Below are 19,465 nucleotides of genomic sequence, written 5' to 3' on the forward strand. Positions count from 1 at the left end.
TCTTCCTTTTTCCTTTTCAACTGTTTTTCTTGGGAACATACAGGGCTCAAACATACAGAGCCACAAAGGTAGCTTTCCTTTCACATACTTTTCCAGAGTTAGTATTACTTTTTTTCAAATAATACTTCTAAAATTCTTTGATAGCAATAATCTAAACAACAGTGCTTTTATTGTGAATCTTTGGGGTTACAAAAAATCCGAAATCAAAAACTTCAGAAAGCAAACTGCAGTCAAACCTGCCCATATTCTATTTGCAAAGTACATCTTCTATGGAATATCTGACTACGAAGAGTGAGATTTTATTGTTCTTGTTCTTGGGAACTACTAGGGAAATAGCTGAGATCTCAAGAGACCTCTCTCAAAAGGGAAGAGGCTTAGCTATTGAGAGGAGCAGAATGTACCAAAGAGGTACAAAGTTCCTCTAGATACCTACTTAAGGCCTGTAAAGAACACCTCACAAGCTTAAATTTTTTAACATATAAATACTACATATTTTTTTTAGTTTAGCTAAACAGCAATAGGACAATAAGGTATAGAACATTGAAGAAACATTCAAAATAGTTATAGACATCACATTTACAAAAACTGTATGTTCTGGAAAATCTGATTTTCTGACTATGCATTCCCAAATGTGAGGAGAAAGGGAAAATACTTTGTTCATACTAATCAGGGTATAAGAAACTTAATGACGGGAAAATAGAATCTATTTTTAAAAATGCATGAAAGTGGAAGCTGCATACAATATGTTCATAATGGGTTTTCTTAAAGACACATCCTTTATCTTAAAAAGTGTGTTTATAGGAAACACGCAAATGAAACTGCAGTACATAAATATTACCTTGAAAAAATACACAGAGAGGGAATTAGTCTTGAGCTTAACTGAACACTGTCCAAAACAGAAAAAAATACGTGGCAGTTCCCTCAAGCTGATTTGTCTTTCCATCATTCAGTTCACAGGCTTCCATTCAGGACTCCCATCTGAGGAGTCTCACTAAGAGGTGGAAACATATCTAAGAGTGTGTGGAACCAAGACTCCTTGGATCAGTCACATTAAAATCCAGTCTTAGATTTTTTAATAAAATAAACCCTTGTTTATTTCTATGCAACTGAAAGTTTAATTAAATCAATCATTGCTGACACAGGTAAGGAAGATTGAATCTGAAACTAAAAAAGCTTTGTTTGCTCCGTCATAACTGTTCAAAAAATGTTAAATGGTGGTGAAGGAAGCTTTAATTCTTGTAAGAAAGATCAACAGATTTAGAAAACAGCTTCTGGACAAAGACTTGGTGGAGAATGTGAACTGTTAACTTTTGCATGTTAAATTGCTTATGAAATATTTTGAGCATAGTTAAGCTTATCATAGGCTTGGGGTTTTAATAAGCATCCAGACTTGTTCCTTGGGGGGAACAGATGTGTTTTTCAGTGGTCGGCCAAATATTCTCTCTTTGCTTTGACAATCATTATGTATTTCATGAAACTATATTGTGTTTCGTTGCTGGGCTTTTATTTTTTTTTTTGAATTCCATTGCTGTATCTTTATATGTAATATTTTTAACTCAGAAGGGCAAGAGTAACAAGACAGTGAATGTCCAGCAAGATTAGTGCGCCTATAAAATGCACTCCATTATAATCACAAATGTATTCAACATCATTATATGGTTTTCTTTCTTTAGCTACTACTACTTTTCATGTGGAGAGCAATGTGTGCTGAGCCAGAAGACATGTTCTTAAGAAGCTGCGCTTTGTTTTGGACTAAGCTTTGTTTTTCTGTGTGGCCACTGGTAAGTAAGGTGGGGAAGGTGATTCAGGGATAAAAAAGGAAGAGGCTTTGGCAGGCAGGCTGGGGAGTTGGATGCCACAGCAGGCATAGCAGTAGCAGCCCAGGCTCTGAGGGAAAAAATTGGGATGGTGTATGAATGCAAGAAGATGCTTTGAGCCCTCCAGATCTCACAGGGAAGGACGGAGCACCCAGATTTAATCTGCTGATTTTCTTTCAAGAAGCTCTCTTCCTCATCAAGCCCAAACTGCTCAAAACGTACGTAGCTGCCAAACAGCGGAACAGATGCCTGTCTGAGAGCTTGGAAGCAGGATCATGAATCCAAAGCTTGTCATTTAACACTCTTGACCTGCGCTTTTCCTATCCTCTCACTTCCCTGGCTGTGGGGAGGAAAGGTCAAGACTTGGTGCCTCTGTGCAAATGGGAAACATGTCAAGAGGTGTGCAGGAGCAAGTACTTTCTCTTCCTTTGTTAAAAAGAAGCAAAGAAACTGGGCAGCAGCAGTTCCCGCACGGTCCCCTGGCATAGGGTGTCCCAAGAGGAGGTGGACAGCTGTCCCGGAGGACAGCGGATGCCCCGAGGGCCCTGGAGCTGGGCGCCTCCGTGCCGGGGCTGGCAGCCCTTCCCTGGGGGAGGAGGGTGGGCACTGGAGCTCCGCAGGGGCCGAGAGCGCTGGGCAGGGCCGGGAGCGGGCTCTCATCGCGCGTGTGGCTGTGAGGGTGTGCGTGTGTGCCGGAGGGTGCGCGTTTTAGGGCGGCTTCTCTTTATCTCCTTGTTGTTTGCAAACGGCCTGGGCGGGAGTGCCAGACTTTTCCCCCTGGCCCAGCTGGGGCGGGACACCGCTGGGCGCAGCTGCCCTGCCTCGTGGGGAGCGGGCAGGGCCCGGGAGCGGGGCCAGGGGCTTGTTTACCGTTCTGCCGTACCTGTGTGCAGGCTCGGGGCGCTCACTCGCCTCCCGCCCCTTCCCGGCGGCCGTTAACCGCTGACTTCCAGCCTCGCCCTCCGCTTCCCCGCTCCCCCTCCCCGGGCGGCCGCCGCACGGTGCGCTCGCTGCCGCTGCCGCCACGGCGCGGTCCCGCCCCGCTCCACCCCCTCCACCGGAGAGCCAGAGCGGCGGGTGAAGTGGGGGGGGCCCGGAGAGGAGCGTGGCTTCGCCTGCCTTTCCCCGGCCCCCCTCCCTCCCTCCTCCCCTCCCGCGGCCAATCGGCGCGGAGGGAAGCGCTCTTGTCGCTGACGCCCCCGAGGGAGCCCCCCTTTTAAAATAAAGCGGCGGCGGCGCGGCGGGAAGAGGGGGGTGTGCGCTGGCCTCGCTCGGTCCCGCACACCGGCGGGCGGACAGATAAACAGACAACAGACAGAGCGAGCGCCGCAGGATGCCTGCAGCCCCCGCGACCAGGGGCTGAAGCGGGCGGGGGACGAGAGGTCGCGAGGAGAGGGGGAAGGAGAAGGAAAAGGAAGGCGGGAGTGGCACGCCTGGAGGGTCTCACGCCCGCTCTGGGGATGGCGCCGGTGAGCGAGCAGCTGGAGCCGCAGGGCGCGGGGGCAGACCCCGCTGCCGCGACCCCCCTGCCCGGCCCGCCGGCGGGCGAGGAGCCGCGGCGGGAGAACGGCGGCGAGTGGTGCCCCGGGAGCGGCGAGAGCGGGGCCCAGCCCCCGGCGGAGGAGGCCCCTGGCAGCCCGGGCTGCCCCGGGAGCGCTGCGGCGCCGGAGCCCCCCGAGGGCGGCTGGGGCTGGGTGGTGATGCTGGCCGCCATGTGGTGCAACGGCGCTGTCTTCGGCATTCAGAACTCGTGCGGGGTCCTCTTCGTCTCCATGCTCCGGCTCTTCGGCAGTAGCGACGACAAGCAGCTGGTCTTCAAAACAGGTGAGGAGCGGCCGGGAAAGGGCTCGGGCGGCTTCCAGCACGCTCCGCCTCGGGCCTTCCCCGCCTGCAGCCCGGGCGCAGGAGGTGTCCCGGCCGGGGGCTCTCGCTGCTGGCAGTGTCCGAGCCCCGGGGGCCGCAGGAGCGAGACCCCTCCGGAGGGCCGGGCCGGAGGCTGCTGGAGCACTCGGGAATACCCCCGAGGGGAAAGGCCGCTCCCCCTGGCTGGGTGCGCCCTCGCAGCTCTGCCCCCCGACAGCACCTCCGGGGTATCGGGGGAGAAGCTGCGGGACAGGGGCAGGTGTGCTCCCGCTTCTTCCACCACTGCATCTTTAGGCATCCGCTGTCCTGCGTTATGGGTTACAATGCACACTTCTCGTCGCAGAAACCTTTATTGCCCTGCCCCCGTTAGCCTAAAGGTTAGCCTAAACGATCAATTAAGAGTGGAGTATAGTGACACTTAAAATGTGTCGAGAATGGGCTTGACAGTTGCCAAAGCTGGCATTTTGATGTGCAGGTTTACTGCTGCAATCAGTGTCATGCAACTCACCAGTGACGTTAATGATATTTACTAAACTTTAAAGACATTAACAGCACTCTCACATGTTAGTGATCTAAAGCACTTTAGACACTAAGTGGCAATTAGTTAAAAGGTGAGCATGTATTCTGTTTTATTTTATGTAAGTTTTCTGTGGAAAGTGTCTCGTGCTCTGACTTTGTAAGTTGAGGAAATGCAGTTTTTGGCCCTTGGCATAACAACAATTAAAATTAAGGGGCAGAATGAAAATTATATTTTATTATAGTAAATAATAAAGTTGACTTACATAAACGATAGCTTCATGTTAAATTATTAAAATGAAATACTGAAAAATAAACACTGTCTTTTATGTTTTTGTTCATTTCTTTAAAAAATGTCTAGCCTTGCAGACTTGTAAGCCTTCTAGAAAACTTCTCCAGTACAGAGTGGGTGTTACAGACCTTTTGAAATTTATGTCTTCCTTAATACTTGCATAAGTGGGCCTAAAGTTGAGATGTTAAGAAGTTGATTTTCCTCCTGCAGCTTAATAACTATTTTTGTCTGAGGTAGAAAATCAGGGCAGGTGTTTAGACTGAAGTAGGAAAGCTGAAAAGCTGTGGTGGAGCATTAAGTGATGTTCTCTCCAGCATTTAAACAGCTTGCAGTGATGTACAAGGTGTACTCCCCAGTGTTCTTGAGCTAGGAAGATGGGAAGCTACGTTTGCATGTCAGGCTGGGCAGTGCCTGTTTCTCAGAAGGGAAATGCACATCCAGAAGTAGGTGCCTAGGCTCCTTAGCCTGCACAGGAGAAGAATGAGATTCAGAGAATGTGCTGTAAACATTTGCATGCTGCCCTGGGAGCTCCTGGCCAGTCAGGAATGCATGAGCAAATGGGTGGCTGATACTCTGCCTGCTCATTGTAGGGAAGTGCAAAAATTGCTTTTTCTGAGTATCTGTTCGGTAGTAACAATCTCTTAAAAATTGTCTTGTACTGAAAAAATAAAAAAGGTCTTTAGGTGGTAGTGCAGTAGTCAAAATAATCAACAAGAGAAAATTTCAGCTTATCTCCTGCCTTCCAGAAGGGTAATTGCATCACTGATGTCTAAGTGAGGCGAGATTGTGGGTGTGCTTCACTCCTGTTTTTGAAGATTTGCCCAATTGCAGAAAACGAGGGGGGGGGGGGTGGGGGTGGGGATTTGGAACCTGGCTTTAGAGCCAAGGTTTGCATCCTGCTTAGAAGAGCAGGAAGAGTTCTGAGTCCTGGATATAGCCAGCACCTCCTGTATTGCTTTTTAAGTGATGTGAGGGGGGAAAAAATAGTTACAGCTGCACTATGCTTTGTCAGACATACTCTGGTTTGAGTAATGCAGAAGGCACTAATTCTGTTTTTGTTTTTTTTTTAAATCCAAATGGGTTCAAACTGGGGGAAATGCTGCAAGATAGCTGCCTTCACTAGATGACTTGTGTTCATGTGAAGGAGGACTGCAAATCCATGGAGTGTCCTGTAAACAAAAGCACAGCAGATAAAAAGCATTCCTTTCCTTTCCCTTCCTGAAAGTACCTTGATGAGTTGGGGTACTGGAAGGGAAAAGTCACTTATGATTTTAGTGTTAGAGAAAAGTCTAGCCTGATCATTCCCATGGTATTGATTCAAATACTTCATCTGCTGACTCTCTTGTGTTCGGATTGACTGCAACTCAAACCTGCAGTGGTAACTGAGTTAGTCAAGTTTAATGAATTGGAAAGCTGCAATTTGTAATGAAAGTTTTCTTGCTGTGGGGCTTTGCTTTGGAAAGCAAAGTTTAATAGTCTAATCCTTCTGGAAAAAAATTACCCCTCTAATATCTGAAATGCTGATTTTTTTGAGAGGCATGAGTATTCCAGGTAATTTCTTTAAGGACCACAGGTGTCTGTGGAATTTTGCAGTTGACCCACAGTACCAAAGAATTCAGGTCTGGTTGTGGTTTGTTAGTTGTTTGGGGTTTTTTTGTTTGGGTTTTTTTTTTTTTTTTTTTTTTTTTTTACTACAGGATTGCTTAGCTCTTGCTAGGAGCACATGTGTTGCCAGAGGTTTTTGTGTGCCTGCTCTTTTGAGACCAATCAGTAGTCATCTCTTGCCTGGTGTCTTTCCTGAAAAGAGGAATTAAGTAGGTTATAATAAAAGCTGCTTTTGGTATCTCTTAATAACATAGTGTAATATCTTAAAAGTCAAAGTGCAAGGCAAAATGGGAGGGCATTACATATCGTAGGCTATGCTATTTTTGTTAGTGTTAGTAGATGGGTGGGTGTTTTTCAGTGTGAAAGACAAAAAGGGAGGAGGCAGAATGGAGAAAGATGTAGTCAAGAAGTGACTCTGCCTTGCAGATGAGGAGTGGAAGAAACCAAAAGTATGAGCAGGGCAGTTTACAGCATGCAGCATCAGCACTGGATAAATAAGTTAAAGAACTATTATTAACATTGTTGCTGGATTTAGGAGTATTAATGGAAAAAACTTGTGGGTCATAGAGGGTTCGAAAATTCCTTCAAGGGACACCTTTTTTATGAAAAACGTTTGAATGTAACTAGTACACAGTATTTTGGTATTTATTTTAGCAAAAAATCAAATTTCTTTGCTTATGTAGTGCACTATATAAGCAATTCCATTGTTTCCTTGTGTAGCCATTTTTTGTTCAAAAAGTACTTGATTCACAACTCCAGAAGAGGAAAGGCCCCTAGCGTAAGTATAAAACTTCTAGAAAGGTGTGCCTGAAGTCTCAGGAAACTACTCTGTTCATTGTTTATAGTTCATTGTGTTTGAGAAATGAGTTGGGTGGAAAAAAACAATGGCAATGAAGTGCAGGAGGCCTGTGGTCCTTGGAAATAGGGCAGACCTAGCTGGCCTCTAGTGTTCAAATGCAATTGTAGTCTGGTCACCCTTGAAGGGAAAGGATTTGGTCCAGACCAGTCCAGGGTCTGACAGGAAGAGCGCTTGGTTCCTTTCCCTATTGGAGTTGTCACATGGGGATGAGGGGCACTGAGCCAGTCCTGTTATCTCAGATATTTGTGTGAGCCCCATCTAGTCCTATGTTTTGCTCTCTTGATAGTTGCCTCTGTTGTATAAGTTTTTATGTGCATATGTACCCATACTTGTTTTCAAAAGGCAAATAAATTCTATTATTCTAGTGGCAACAGAGATAAAAATGGTAGGTTTCATTAAAAAAAAAAAGTCAGATAAAATTACCAGTTCCACTACTTTAATTGCTTCTATGTTTTGCAATGTTTGCAGTTGTTCTATGATTTGCAGTGCTGGTTCTGTAACTCCACTGGATTTTTCTCTCATGTACAAGTATTGAGTACACCTGTGAGTACAGGTATCACCTGCACAGGGAACATGTACTGCTGTTAGAGTTCTGCATCCACATGTTTGCTTTGTTAGCCAGTGTTCCTGGAAAACACCACCTCACCTTGCCTGGACTGGTTCTCTGTGTGTTTGTATGCCTCTGGGCTTGCCTCTCTTAGGTGCAGCCTTTGGTGACATATCTGCATATCAGGATGATTGATTGGCTGCCTCAATGCTGTTGGCACCATCACAGCTCTTGGCCCTGGACTGCTGAGAATTCGATAGGGCAGGGAGGAGAATTCTGACTTTCACATTCAGGCTGTAATTCAGATACTGAGGAGATAATGTTGAATGACTACAAAGATCTACAAGAGATAATTTCACAGGAGAGTTTGAAGTTTTCCTTTACTCTTTTCTTCAATCTTTTGATACCTTCCTGAGTTTTCCTCCAGAGATAAAGACTATCAGCAATTTTGATATAATTCAAGTCCTTGTTGTGTAACTGTCCTTCAGAACCACACTTTTCTACATCTATGGGCTGCTGTATCCAGTAAACTGGGAAGCTTGGCAGGCTGGACCTGTGTCATGTGGCTTATGAGACAGCAACTGACTTTTCTTTTTAAGAAGTAGTAAGTCAGATTTGGAACACGGAAGTTATCAGAGTACACAAGTATAATTTGTGTGAGGTACAAGGAGGGGTACTACTGTATAACACCTAGGTCTGTAAGGATTACATTGCAGTGGAGGATGTAGTTCCACAAAAAGCTGGACTTCAGTTTTGAACAAAAAAATGGCTACACAAGGAAACAATGGAATTGGTTATATAGTGCACATGATTATCAGTGCTGCTGTAGTCTACTTTCTTTCTCATGTTTTGCTTGGCTACTGAAACCAGAGCAGCGAACCAACAGTGAGTTCTAACCAGAAAACTAACCTGATATATAAATAGTGTTTCTTTTTATTCAGCTGCAGTCATTTTTGTACTCCTTTCACCTGGTGTTGTGATTATAAATACCTATGTAAATGAAGATTCTGGAGTAGTTGATATGATGATTGGGTCAAACTGGAAAGTTGAAGGCAGTTTCTGTAGTATGCTGTCTTTGTTAAGAGCAGAATGACTAATTCCACTACTGTTTTTGCATGCACACATGCAATGTCTTTGTACCTTTGGACCATTTCTCTTGTAGTCTTGTCAACTATTCTGCAGAGTGATTAGTTAGGTTGTGTTCTTGTGGTGGATTTTCCCCTTATGTTAAATTTCACATTGGTTAAGTTCTTCCTGTTCCAACTGTGGATTAACTTGCAACAAAGAGCTTTGTAAGGGAGAATAATCTTCCTAATAAGTCTGAAAGCTAGTTACCAGTTAATTTTTGTGGTTTTCTTTAGAGGCAGTACTTGAATTTCATAGTGATGAAACATCCCTATAGAATTCTAAAGATGATTGGGAATTGTCACTGCTCTGCATTAAATCCACATGCCTCAAGTTATGAGCTCTGGTGTGCTGCCTGTCAGACAAAACCATATCCTTTAAAATCTCCTTCATACAAATCCACTGAAATAGTAAGTTTTACTGTACTCTACTCATGACAGTTTTGTTGCATGTCAAGTACGTTTCATACTCCCAATGTTATTTCTTTGTCAATATCTCTGTTGCTCTAACTCTCTGTAATGTAGAGAAGAAAGGTACTGTGTCATGTTACAAAATGAGGCCTTGCTGTTTTCTGGCATGAGTGATGTACTCTAATGACATTGTGCTGTCTATTTTGCATTATTTGCATAACATAATGTTTTTCTTGCTGCTTATTATTAGTACCTGCAGTCAGTGAAGCTTAGTTCACTTTGAAGTTTTCCAATGTGCATTACTCCTTGCTCTTCAACTTTGTTTTGTTTAATTGGTCCCTGTAGTCTGTTCAATGCCATCTTACTCATCTGTTTTTTGGCTGCCATTCTTTGAGGTTTCTCAGATCCCTTCCTCATTTTTGAGTTGCCTTAAATAACTGCTATTTAAAGGGGAAGTTAGCAAAGTGTGTAACCTTTTTCTTAGATTTAGCAAGTTGTACCCATGCTTAGTGTTTGCCTATCCATAAACATGTTTTCATCTTTCAACAGTCTGCTTGCCTCTGGACACTTTCCATTTCCTGATAATGTTCAGTTTCTTTTATCATGATTTCTTTAGCTTCCTGAAAGGAGTGTTATTGGAGGCCAGCTTGAAGTTTAAATATTATTGAGTTACTAGTCTTGAATGAAACACTGTTCTTAAACTATGATAGCATAATATTGTATATATGTCAATTTACTCTTAGCCAGTCTGAGTTAATTAGAGGTAATAACAAACTGTAGCCTCCACTTGGAGCAATGTCTACTAGAGCAGGCATCTAATGACCTTGCCCAGTTGGGTTTTGATCCAAGGATGGAGACTCCACAGCCTCCAAAGTGCCAGTGTTTGGCTACTGTGAGCAAAGAAGATTTTTCTTACCTTTAAATGGAATTTTCTCTATTTCAATTTGTGTCCATTGTCTCTTGCTTCTCGTCAGAACACCACTGAGAAGAGTTTTGCTCATCCTCTGATGGGGTATTTGTGCATGCTGAGATTGCCCCCTGCAGCCTTTCCTGCTTGAACCTAACCAACACCACCTCTCTCAGCCACTCATCTCAGATGCTCCAGTTCCCTTAGCTCTGCATCCCCTTGCTGGATTCACAGTAGTAATCAGACTGCCTGCTCCTGCCTCCTTCCAGGCTTTTGACACTTGAAGGTCTCAGAGAAGGTGAAGTCAATCCATTGTCACCTCCAGTGTTGTGCTTTGTGCTGACCTCCTCCCACCTTTCCCTCACCTGGTAACATAAATACTGGTAAATAAAATACTGGTGCAGTAAATACTGCACCAGCACACACCTCCTCAAGTGTCTGAGTGCCTGCTGCCTGCCACGCTCTTTTAATAGAATTCTACACATCAAAGATCATGCTCTGAAATGAGAAAAATGTTCAGAAAATTCTAACTTTTATTTCTGTGTATTGCTAAGGAAAACAAGGATTTTCAATAAACATCTATAATGCTCATCTATAATGCTCAGCAAATAATTACCCAATTTGAAGTTGCTTCTGCTCTGTGAACTTCAGGGAAGGAGATGCAGTGATTAATTGCATCCAGGCTAATGTAGCACTGATAATATAACTGTCTGGTTTTAAAATAGTCTTCGTGTGAAGGAATGATATAGGTTCTTTCTTATGTCCTCCACACACTTTTTTTTATTCTTTAATTTTGTGAACAAACCATGCAGCCTTAGACCACTGCAGTTCAACCTTCAGCAAATATGTACAGAAAGTACAAGATCACAAGGGAATGTTTTCTCAGAATTATTCTATCTGTTTGCATTTCAGAAATATAATTTATTACAATAGCAGCAACTCTGTTTTGGATACTGCCTTTAATTTTCGTGGGAACTGGATAGGAATGACTGGTTCTAATAGCTAAGTTAATAGCAGCCCTTTAGTAAGGATGGGACCAATTTAAAAATGATCAGTGCTAGTTTGTTCCCACACACAGGAAGGGATTACTGGGATGATTACAGCCTCTGTTATCAGCAGCATGTCTATAATCCCATGGAACATGGTGTCACTTACATGGTAGGGACTTGTACTTAGACTGGAAGTTGTAAAGCAATTTCCTTGCTGCCTTTTTTCTGAGTAAGCACAAATAGTGCAATCTTTGGCTGTTTATCTTCTGGAGTGTGTTTTATTCAGCAGAGCTGTACTTTATGTATATCTTCCAAGTACCCAATATTTTTTTTTCGTCTTTTGCATTTTTAAGAACATAGATTGGAGGAATAATAAGTAATTCAAAACATGTTAACTATTAATTTAATTTTCTTAGTCTCTAGCTGTTTTCCTCTGGGAAATGATTTGTAAAACATGCAGTAAATATTGTCTTCTGGCTCCTAAACTGGGTTTTAGCCATTTTTTTCAAGATGCTTCAATAAAAACATTGCAAATAGAAAATGCATTGAGTAAATAAAATAAGTCTTCCTACTTCATTGTAAAGAAATATATTGATATTGGTAGCACATAATTTTAGCTGTATTTTATCAGTGCTGGGACTGAGCAAGGATAAAACACTATGATATAATGTTCTAAATAAACTGTGACCTTTAAGCTTTTGCAGTCTAGAATGAATGAACAGTCCTTTCTTTTGGACCAAAACACAGCTTTCTTAGTGACAAGTTCATTATATGAAACCATATGGAACAGTGTTCTTGTGTACCAGGTAGGAAAGTTTGTTTTGAAGAAAGAAAAAACCCACTTTGTTCTAATTAGAGATGTCCTAGTTTTAGCACTTCCTATATTGCATTGAAAGCTTAAGAGTCGAAGAATTCAAGAGGAAAAGAGCAGGTTAGTATTCATTACCAAGTGATCCCGAGTGAGTTGAGGTGTTGGAGGAGGGCTGTATTTTTGGAGACTTTTGTCTGTGTTGTTTGTGGTGTCAGCACTCTAAACCTGCCTGTTGTCCTTGGGCTGGCTTCTGTGCCTTTGCCTAGTTTGCTTTCTGTACCCAGGTGTGTACTAGCCATGTGTCTCTTAGGGAGCTGCTTAGTCTGCTCTAGATTAGAGTCTGGATGGCAGCAAAGCCACATACAGAGTGAGCAGCAAGGACATGGGCGTAAAACAAATGGGTTTGCTTGGTCCAAGCTGTAGCTCTTATCCAAAGAGTTGGAAGCACTAAGTGTGCTTGGGGTATGCAGCCAGGGCTTTCTAGGACAGCTACTTGATCCTGTGTTGTAACCGAACGTGCTGGGGTTGGAACAATCTCAATGGGTTCCACTGGTCAGACTGAGCCTGTTTGTTGTCAGTGTGCTCCAGTTTGGTGCATACTGTGGTAGTTTCAAAGTGGTTGGAATTGGCTGATGACATCTGCTTCTATACAGTGCTGCTTGTTTTTAGGAGTGGAAGGAAGGTGTGGTAGCAGTGCCTTACCTAAAGATGCTGTTAACCTCAAAGCACATGAGATTGAAACTGAGACTTGAACTGTGGTGCATATTTTGGACATGACAATGGTATGTGTCATGGTTCAGAGTAATAGCCTTATCAGAAAGTTGATTTAGTACAGCTAGATAATATTTTTTTGAATCTTGAGTGTACTATTTATATGATGACTTTTGGATTCTCCTTCAATTTATCTGTAAAAATACTGCCTGTTGCTCCTTGAGTTCATTGGATTAAGTTGTCATGTGTGTGACAAAACTGAAAGTAATGTACTTTAAAGAAAGCCTTTATGATTTTGGCACACAAAAGGGAATTTGAAGTTGCCCTTTGTTCTTTTATAACTTCAAGTAATTTCTTACCTTTGAAATATTTATTTAGCTTAGGCTCTTCAAAACCCAGCATTGCATTCCAGACCTGAAAGAAATTAGAACTCTCAACTTATAATTTCTGCCACAGCTGGGTACTGGCAGTGATCTAGAAAATTAAATCAACACTAGGACATTTTCTGGAAGCTTAAATGTGCAAGCCTGGGATGTATTTTCTAATCCTATCAGAGTAACCCCATTTTTTACAAATTGAAGCATGAAGCATTATCAGCTTTTTACACCTCTGTACATATAAAAATATTTTGTTCATAGTGAAGCAGTTTAATGAACATTTAGTTTCATGCAGTGAAATCACTGACCCTTGAAGATGTGTGGGGGGACTGGGACAGAATTGGGTAAATTAGTGGGAAGGCTGGAGTAGAAATGCACAAAATTGTTATGGACAACGTTAGTCTTTGTATGCAGTCAGAAGTTTAGTCAGCGTGGCCCCACTCTAGTGTTCTGACTCTTTTTTTGCATTTTCTGATATTAGGCAAAGAAAATGGTATGTGGCATGCAATTTATGCAACCTCATGCTGCAGTATTGATCTTTTGTCTATGTGGTTTAAGGCATTTAACTTAATGTATGTTATGCTCAGTCTCTGCATTGAGGTCTGTGCTACCAACTGTATACTGTATTAATAACTTTTCTATCTGAAAATGTCAATATTTCAGCAATTGGTCAAAATATTTTAAAATATTTTGTAGATAATTTAGCTGTATTTATTAAGGATAATTGTATTGGGAAAATGCAGGTCAAGAAAGGTGGATATTGTACAAACTACTCTGCTGCTTGTTCTTTGGGATACTGTCTCTGAGCAATTGAGATTTCTTTTCTATTGAAGTGGTATCTCACCAGTATTGTCTTCTGAAGATGATAAATCTTAGCATTTCTCACAACTTGCTGTTTGTAGGCAGTGTGAATCCTTTTGTGCTAGTTCTTTTGGGTAGAGTCTCAGCCTGAGAGGCTGCTGGTCAGTGTTTATTGTGCAAAAGACGGGGATAATATGAACAGCATTCTTAAAATGAAAAGACTTTATTTTTATCAAGACATTGCTTTAACAAAAGAGGGGTAGGGCTCTGCTTTTTCTTCATCTTTGCAGAGATCTATAGAGTGCTCCATGAACTGTTCTGGAATTCCTCGTCAACACACTTACTTGGTTTTTTGAAAGAGAAGATTTTCTGTGACTAAGATACCACAACTTGGTTCCAGTGGCTTAAAACCTGGCTACTGATTTTCTTTTGTGTGTTTAAACTAAAATGTGAAGTAGGGGAGGCTCAGTGGACTCTAAAAGATAGTTATGAGTGGTCATAGTTAGAAATGAGTAAGAGTAAGGTGGACAAGGTGGCCCCAACAGTCACCATGTACCTGAGAGCATTGTCTAAACTTTTCTTGAGCTGTGTTAGGCTTGCTGTGACCACTTCTCTGAGGAGCCTGTACCAGTGCCCAGCCATCCTCTGGGTGAAGAAGCTTTTCCCAATATCCAGCCTAACCCTCCCCTGGCATAGCTTCAGGCCATTCCCTCAGGTCACCAGAGTGAAGAGATCAGTGTCTACTTGTCCTCTTCCCCTCATCAGAAAGTTATAGACTGCCATGAGGTCTCCCCTCAGTCTCCACCAGGACGAACAGTGACCTCAGTCCCTTCTCAGATGGGGCTTCTCCTCTAGACTCTCCACTATCTTTGTGGCCCTTCTTTGGATGCTCTCTAACACTTTATACCCTTCTTATATTGTTGCAAAGATGCCCCAGTGCTGAGCAGAGTGGGGCAATCCCCTCCCTTGTCTGGCTGGCAATGCTGTGCCTGATGCACCCCAGGATATGATTTGCCTTTCAGTTTATTTGCTTTTTATGAATTTTAAATTGCATGACAAAAAAATCACAGGGGCCGTGAACTAACTTTTTCTCTCAGGGTCTCTATGCCATTATTGTCAGAACTACCACCTATCTTTTGTGCAGAACTCATAGCTTGGGAGTGGTGAATTCATTTTAAGGTAATCTTACCACCAAGTGTGAAATTATATAATGAATTAAGTCCTTTTTTCTTGAATAAGTGGCTGTAGTGGCCAACCTTTTATTGAAGTGTTAGGTATAGCTTTGTGTGAAACAGACATCAGTTGAGTCGTGGGATTAACAGTTTGTGATTGGGGGAGTAAATGAATGTTTAGTGGGAGGCTAAGAAGTAGTTACAGAATGGCTTAGCAGTGTTTACACAAAGGTAGTTGAAATGAGTGGAGTTCAGGACTAGAGTAAATGCAGAGGAAGGAAAAAGGAGCATCCACTTATTGTTAGGGTGGGTGAAGAGGAGATCAAAGGTATATGTGTATTTTAAAAGTGGGACATCTTGTGAAGCTACCCTCCATTGGGAATGCTGCATCCACACAGATTTGCTTATGTAAGTGCTTGTCTGCTAAACTGACTTGTACTGCTTCTGATTACAGCTATGCTTGCTTGGCACTGTTGTTTGCTTGGGCAGTTACTTTTTGTCTTTAGCTACCTCTCCATTTTTTATGAAGTAATTTCATAATTGTAAAGCACTTTCCTGTGTGCAATTGGTTTAGTTTAGATGGTCATAACTTCTGTGAAATTCTGTAAGTAATGAATTTCAGTTTAGTGTAAGACAAGGGTCCCACAAATATTTTGTGATAGAAGACCATAGGCTTTTAGACCTGGTCTGTTCATATGCTTGTCTCCAATTTAAGGAGAGTTTCAAGTATTATATGTATATTTTTTGCCCTCAGTAGTTATAGCTGGCCTACCATTTTAAAATAATGGGTAAACTATATATAGTTGTTCCTCTCCCTTACCTTTTTTCCTGTTTTTATCTGGGTCACTGTGGGAGTGCTGAAGCAAATGTGATAGTTTTTTAGGAGGGTTTTTTTAATGTTCTGAAAGGCATGATATATACTGAGGTGAGACAGTCTTTCTAAATGGCACTGGTGCCAGTCATTCAGTGATACTTGGCATCACACTGTACCAGTAATGTGCATTTTGCTTTCATTAATGCCTTTTTTTATTAGCTTTGCTCTGCTTGTCTGTGTTTGTTGCACTATTATGCGGGATGACATTTTCAGGCAGTGATGCAAGAGTGGTGTTACACCTGGAGAAAACTGGCAAGGTGTGGAATTCATCTGGCAGATTATACTAGCTGGAGGTCTGTGGAGTACATTTAGTGGTTTGTAGAGAGTTACTCAGCTGGGCAGATGCCAGCTTTTAACTTTAGGGTGGGCTGAAATTCTACAGTTAACTCAAGCTGTGCTGCCTAGATCTCCACTGCCTCTAGTGGGAGCTTTGACTCCTCACTCACACAGGCATCCTCACATGCAACTGGAATCCAGCTCCAGGTGTCCTGTAGAACACCAAAAAGTGCTCTTACCCTCATGAGTATGTGGTACATCTTTGTGGTCTTTGCTCTAACAGTATCTGCAATGGCACACACACCAGTCCATGTTACTTAGAGTTCACATTTACAAACCTGGTTAGTTGGATATTTAGGGGACTATTACTAAAGTTATCTTTCTTTTGAAGGTTTATCAGAGCCTGATAGGATCAATACAGCAAGCAATGCCCCATGGAACTCTTTGATGCTCTGATCTTGTATGTAGTCAGTAATTTAGCTCTATTTGCTGATGGGTCTTCCTTGTGATGTTGTATGACCTTTACTTCATGGCATATGGAAAACAGGCTGATGCTGACTTTGTGGCTAACACTTTTGAATGATTCTCAAAAGGTAAATTCATCTTGTTTTAGGAATGCTTAAATTCATTTATATAACTCCCAACAGTTAGACTGTAATTATAGGTGCTGGATCCATTTCAGCTGTTTCCATGTATGAGGTAGTTGTAGGCAGCTTTTCCAGGTATGTTTGAGTGGTTTCTTGATGAGCAAAGTTAGGCTACAAAGAAGAATAAAAAAATCAGTGTGAAAACATCCAGAAAGTTGAAGTAGTTTACAAACCAGTACTGGTAGACTTGTAAAGCTTTTTCTTGGAGGCAAGATAGAGCTGCTTGGTGTGTCCTCCCCACCCTCCCACTGCCCTTTAACCTTTTTGTTTCCAGTTTTGGTCTTGGCATGGTTATAGAGCTGCTGGCATACACAGATGCCAGCCAGTTATGTCCTGTCTCTGGGAGAGGGAAATCGTGCTGAGTCCCACATTTGGTAGAAGTTGGAAACTGCAAATCGCTTCCTCTCTGAAGCAGTGCATTGCTTCTCTGAAATTTGTCATGGCAGGACCTAATTCTTTGCCAAAGTATCTGAGAGATGCCAGTTGGTACCTGCCATTCAAATTTTTTAAGTGTTGGCAGGGCTAATATGCTATTTGAGGCTTCTCAAATGCATTAGTTGCATCTCAGGAGGATAACCAAATATTTGTAAATTAAATTTGGAACATTTTTTCGGAGGAAGCTGTCTAATAGGTAAATAATCTAACTAGGTTTTAGGTGGATATATCCAAGTACAAGTGGAATCATTCTGGTAATGCTTTTTCTTATTCTAAGGGAACCACTTAAGAAGACCTTGCAGTAGTTAAGACTTGAAGGTATTTAGCTGTAACAAGACATTTGTAGTTACTTTTTTGTTGGTATTAGAGGTTAAACAAAACAATAGAAAAATTCAATCTGAAAGCCTAGATATTGTTTGCTGACCTTTTGATGTAAAAAAACCTGATTATAATCCCATTGGTACTCACTTTTATATATCCTCAGTATATATTATATATGAAAATGTTTCTATTTTGTTTTTATCATTTATTTAACTTGAACATTCTGCCTTTTTTTTGTGTTGGGGGGCTATGTGTGTTTGATGTTTTTTTGACTGGTTTGTTTTTGTTTTGTTTTGTAATTCTCTTCGTTTCTCTTCAAATAGACCAGTTGCTATGAAAATAGTTTGGAATCGCATGCTGCCTGGTTTTGGCTTAAACAGGGGTAGGCAGCCAGTGGCACTGCTGGGTATCTGCATGGAAATGAAGAGCCACTTCCTTCTTTTCCTAACAGTTGTTGTCTGTATATGGGCAGTATCTGGAAAGATCAGTGCTGCTCTGTTAGAAAATGGCTTGAAGAATAATTTCGGTTTTTTCCTTCCTGAAATGGTTCAAATTTCTCCTTAAGAATGTTATCTAGACAATCTCAAGCTTTTGCTGTGCTGTTGATCTTCAGCAGCAAATTGTCAGGTCTCCTGAGTTCCTATGTGTATCAGCTCTTGATACTTTACTGATGAGAATTGCCAAGATGAATTCTACAGTTTCTGTTTGCAGCCGTCTGCTTTTCTGAGCTCTCAAACCAGAGGAGAAATGCAGGAAAATGGAAATACTCTGTTATTTTAATAGTTTTACTACTCTTATTACATTTACTTTTACATTCCTTACGTTAAATGAGGTAAGATGTTCTCCACTTTCGACTGGAAAGCGGGAAACGTAGAAGTAACACTTAATACAATTAATGTATTTTCCTGCTCTGATTCATTGTGATGACTCTGAGCATCTGGTGGTAAGTGAGCATGAGCTGCTTAAAGTCACAGAAACCCAATTCCTATTATTTCTGCTCATTGAAGAGAATAAATGAATTACCAGACACTAATCTTGGGATAATTGCTTGCTGAGCAGGAGATCTTAGCTCTTAAAGAAATTAGTTTTGTAAGTTTATGGATCTGTCAGAACTAGTGAACTATTAAAAAAAGGTTAACCACAAATGAGCAGCAGCTGAGCTTTCAGTCTTTTATTCTTGACTATTGTGGTTGAACTTTGCAATATAGAAATATATGTAGTGGAGATAAATATTATTTATTCCCCTTTGTTGTGGTTTAGTCCCAGCCAAAACTGGGACACCCTTATGAGTTTTACTATTATCAACTGAAGTTTAAGCTGCAGACTGAAATTTGTCAATGTTTCTGGTAGTACAATGGTGGGAGGTATGTGCAGTAAGACGCACTGTGTACTGCTGGTTTGAATGACCTGACCATTTTGGGTTTGAAGTGATGTTATTTTGGGCTGGTCCTCTGATTTAGACAGAGATGAAGGCATGTGCTCTTTAGCTCTAGACAGTCTACCCCGTGACATTTACATCAGTTTTCCTTATTCTCCTTCTTTTGACATGACTTAGGCAGGTTAGTATCCAAAATTCTTTCTGAGTCCTTCATAACTGCGTGGCCTTGTGATTTATGGATTTAGGGTATTGGTATTTCAAAATCATGTTGCTTTTCACTGATAGTCCTACTGCTTTGCCTTTGGAGAGCAGCATGAGGGAGGTGTTAGGAGTCATAATTTGTAATTCCTGCTCAGTGGCATTGACCTCGCTGGAGTCTTCTACTGGGTCTGGGAGCAAACATCCTCCCCCACACATATATCTGGAAACGTTCAGAGCCCAAAAATACCTAAATAAGCAAGCAAGCCTCAAATACATGTAAAATTTTTCTCTGTAGAATAAAATGCCTGTTAACTAATTTTCAAAACCTTTTATTTGCAGGATAACTAAGGAGTACTTTAAGGGCTCCTGGATCTTTCTGTCTTGATAGGTACTTTCTATCTCTGTAGATTGTTGCTATGGGCAGTCAGTGCATTGTTTTGAGGCTATAAAAATCTGTAATTCTCTTTCAAATTCCTATTCTCTATCTGGTCTTTACAAATAACAGTATATAGTCATTCAGATTTTTTTACA

General features: G+C 41.8%; 1 protein-coding gene across 2 annotated transcripts in view; it reads left to right on the forward strand.

The window, feature by feature from the left end:
* Nucleotides 1-2,890: 2,890 nt before the first annotated feature.
* Nucleotides 2,891-19,465, forward strand: part of SLC16A10 (solute carrier family 16 member 10) — a 71,545-nt gene continuing 54,970 nt past the window's right edge. For both annotated transcript variants that reach the window (XR_008533957.2, XM_054629729.2), the window contains exon 1: nt 2,891-3,641. Coding sequence is in view for 1 of the 2 variants with exons in the window: in XM_054629729.2 (XP_054485704.2) it covers nt 3,278-3,641 (364 nt within the window). In the remaining variant the exon portion in view is untranslated. The remainder of the gene's footprint in view (nt 3,642-19,465) is intronic.

This window comes from Agelaius phoeniceus, chromosome 3, assembly GCF_051311805.1.
Source record: "Agelaius phoeniceus isolate bAgePho1 chromosome 3, bAgePho1.hap1, whole genome shotgun sequence".
Classification (NCBI taxonomy): domain Eukaryota; kingdom Metazoa; phylum Chordata; class Aves; order Passeriformes; family Icteridae; genus Agelaius; species Agelaius phoeniceus.